Genomic DNA, 2,872 nt, shown 5'->3' on the forward strand with positions numbered 1-2,872 from the left:
TACCGTGAAACCGGTATAATTTTGAAAAATACCGTGATATAAATTTTTGGTCATACCGCCCAGCACTACTCAGAATATTATACAAACCTGCCATAATTAAATGTGTTAAATAAGACAAATATCATTTATGTATTTAATCCCATTTTATTAACCAGTGTCTTTGCTACTGTTGAATAGTGTTGAACTTTCTTCTCCTGCATCATATTCTTCATGTGATTAGTTTGAGCTGCGCCCTCTACTGTACAGACGTGAATTTACATTTCCTTCAGCCTGAGGCACATTCATTTCACTTTTGGTGTGAAAGGGCTTTTACATTCCTAAAAGAATAACTTTTTTATATTAAAAACTAACAAGCAAGCCCTGCCCAGATTTAAAAAGTACTCCTGCATCATATTCTTCATGTGATTAGTTTGAGCTGCGCCCTCTACTGTACAGTTCACTTTTGTTGTGAAAAGGGCTTTTACATTATAAAAGAATAACTTTTTTTACATTAAAAACAAACAAACAAGCCCTGCCCAGATTTAAAAAGTCACTCAAAAGTAACAATGCATTGCATTCCATAAAAAGCAACTAAGTAACGTAATTAGTTACTTTTTTTTTTTTAAATTCAAACAACATGCTTATTCTGACGTGTACATATTAAAATATATAAAAGAATAAAGGAGCATATTAAATTTTGTGTTTTAAATGAGTAAAAAATTCTTACTGACAAATGGGCAAAACCTAGGATAGTGGCAAATGTTAGAAATGCTAATTACACACTATAAATACAACTAATTAGTATTTGGGGTGAAAGTAATTAGTCTTTTTACACAAACGTGTGTCACCTGGCTGATGGTGGGCAGTTTGGTGAGGAGCATCTGGAAGACTGGAGGAGGAAGCGTTTGCTGCAGGACCTGCAGGAGCTGCTGCGGCTGACCACACACAGCGATCGCATTCGTCAGATGATCCACGCCTTTCTCATAGTCACCTGACAGACAGAGAGAGGACGAGGGTTAACAGAATCAGTGCTGTAATGCAACAAAAACTGAACACAATCTTGCTGCTCAAACAGTGTTTAACTTGATGTACCAAAAAAAAATTTAAAAATACAACTAAAAAAACTATAAAAAAAAAATATATATATATATAAAAAAAAAAGATTAAAAAAACTAAAACTTTAAAATTAAAATGAAAACAGAAAATACAGAAATGAACATTTTTATTTAAAAAAAAATGTAATGGTGAAGGACACTGTATGTCTAATTCTGTGTCTAACTGGGAAGTATTTTTTATTATTACATTTTTTTTAATTATTAGCAAATAATATTTTATAATGTGCACACGTTCACTCTTATCTGTATTCTTGATATGTCAAAAATGCTAAACATTTCTTGTCACGTCACATTCTGTTGAATTACACGAATCACATAAATTATACCATGTTTTTCATTCAAAAGGCGAAATTTGAGGGGGAAAAAAGTCGAGTAGTTTGCATCGCTGGATAATACTGTAAGTTGTTTAATATTTCTATTGTTTAACCATTGTCAAATATGAAATGTCTCACTACTTCCATCTAGTGGGGGGGAATGTCTATGGTGTGAGACAGAGATGATTTCTCACCCTGCGCCAGCAGCTCTTCTCCGAGCTGAATCTCCTCCAGGAAGAACTTCTGAACGGCTTCGGCGTCTTTCAGGTCTGGTAACTGAACAAACACAGAGATAGAAAAGATGAAAACCATTAGGGAACATTTCATATGGCTAGTTCTCAAGCAGAATTCACTATACCAAGAAAAAAAAATAACATCTGTAACAATAAATGTGTGTGAAATTACCTTTGATAATCCAGCTTTCTCCTGAGCCACCTTCTGCTTTTTTCTTCCTGAAACAAAATCACATTCATCAACATCAACACATCTGCATTTTACAACTAATACAGAAGGTTAACTAGTTCACAATATCTAACTTTAAGATGTTTTAAATAGACAGACAGACAGACAGACAGACAGATAGATAGATAGATATTCAGACAGACAGACAGATATAGATATACAGACAGATAGATAGATAGATATACAGACAGATATAGATAGATATACAGACAGATAGATAGATATACAGACAGATAGATAGATAGATATACAGACAGATAGATAGATAGACATATAGATAGATATACAGACAGAGAGATAGATATACAGACAGATAGATATACAGACAGATAGATAGATAATTGAGATGCACCTGTAGATATTCAGACAGACAGATAGATAGACATACAGATAGATATACAGACAGATAGCTAGATAGATATTCAGACAGACAGATAGATAGATAGATAGATATACAGACAGACAGACAGATATAGATATTCAGACAGAGAGAAAAGATAGATATTCAGACAGACAGATAGATAGATGTTCAGACAGACAGACAGACAGATAGATAGATATTCAGATAGACAGATAGATAGATATACAGACAGATAGACAGATAGATAGATAGATATACAGACAGATAGATAAGATAGATAGATGTTCAGACAGACAGACAGACAGACAGATATATAGATAGATAGACAGACAGACAGACAGACAGATGGACATACAGACAGACATACAGATAGATAGATAGATAGACAGATATACAGACAGACACATAGATAGATATTCAGACAGACAGATAGATAGATAGATAGATAGATATTCAGACAGACAGACAGATATAGATATTCAGACTACGGGTGTGCGATATTGACAAAAAATTATATCTCGATATTTATGGGATTTTATCGATAACGATAATTAGACGATATTTTGCTGAGTGTGTTATTGTGCTGGTACCTTAAGGACTGCCGAAGACAGCTGACTCATAATGTTTTTAATATTCTTCAT

The 2,872-nt window shown here is 33.5% G+C and overlaps 1 protein-coding gene across 2 annotated transcripts in view; it reads right to left on the reverse strand.

The window, feature by feature from the left end:
- Positions 1-2,872, reverse strand: part of tomm20b (translocase of outer mitochondrial membrane 20b) — a 5,458-nt gene that overhangs the window by 1,398 nt on the left and 1,188 nt on the right. For both annotated transcript variants that reach the window (XM_016450628.1, XM_016450627.1), the window contains 3 exons: positions 1,814-1,860; positions 1,603-1,684; positions 828-970 (listed from right to left, as the gene is read on the reverse strand). In XM_016450628.1, coding sequence (XP_016306114.1) covers positions 828-970; positions 1,603-1,684; positions 1,814-1,860 — 272 coding nt within the window. The remainder of the gene's footprint in view (positions 1-827; positions 971-1,602; positions 1,685-1,813; positions 1,861-2,872) is intronic.

This window comes from Sinocyclocheilus anshuiensis, unplaced genomic scaffold (genome assembly GCF_001515605.1).
Source record: "Sinocyclocheilus anshuiensis isolate Anshui unplaced genomic scaffold, SAMN03320099.WGS_v1.1 scaffold2737, whole genome shotgun sequence".
Lineage (NCBI taxonomy): Eukaryota > Metazoa > Chordata > Actinopteri > Cypriniformes > Cyprinidae > Sinocyclocheilus > Sinocyclocheilus anshuiensis.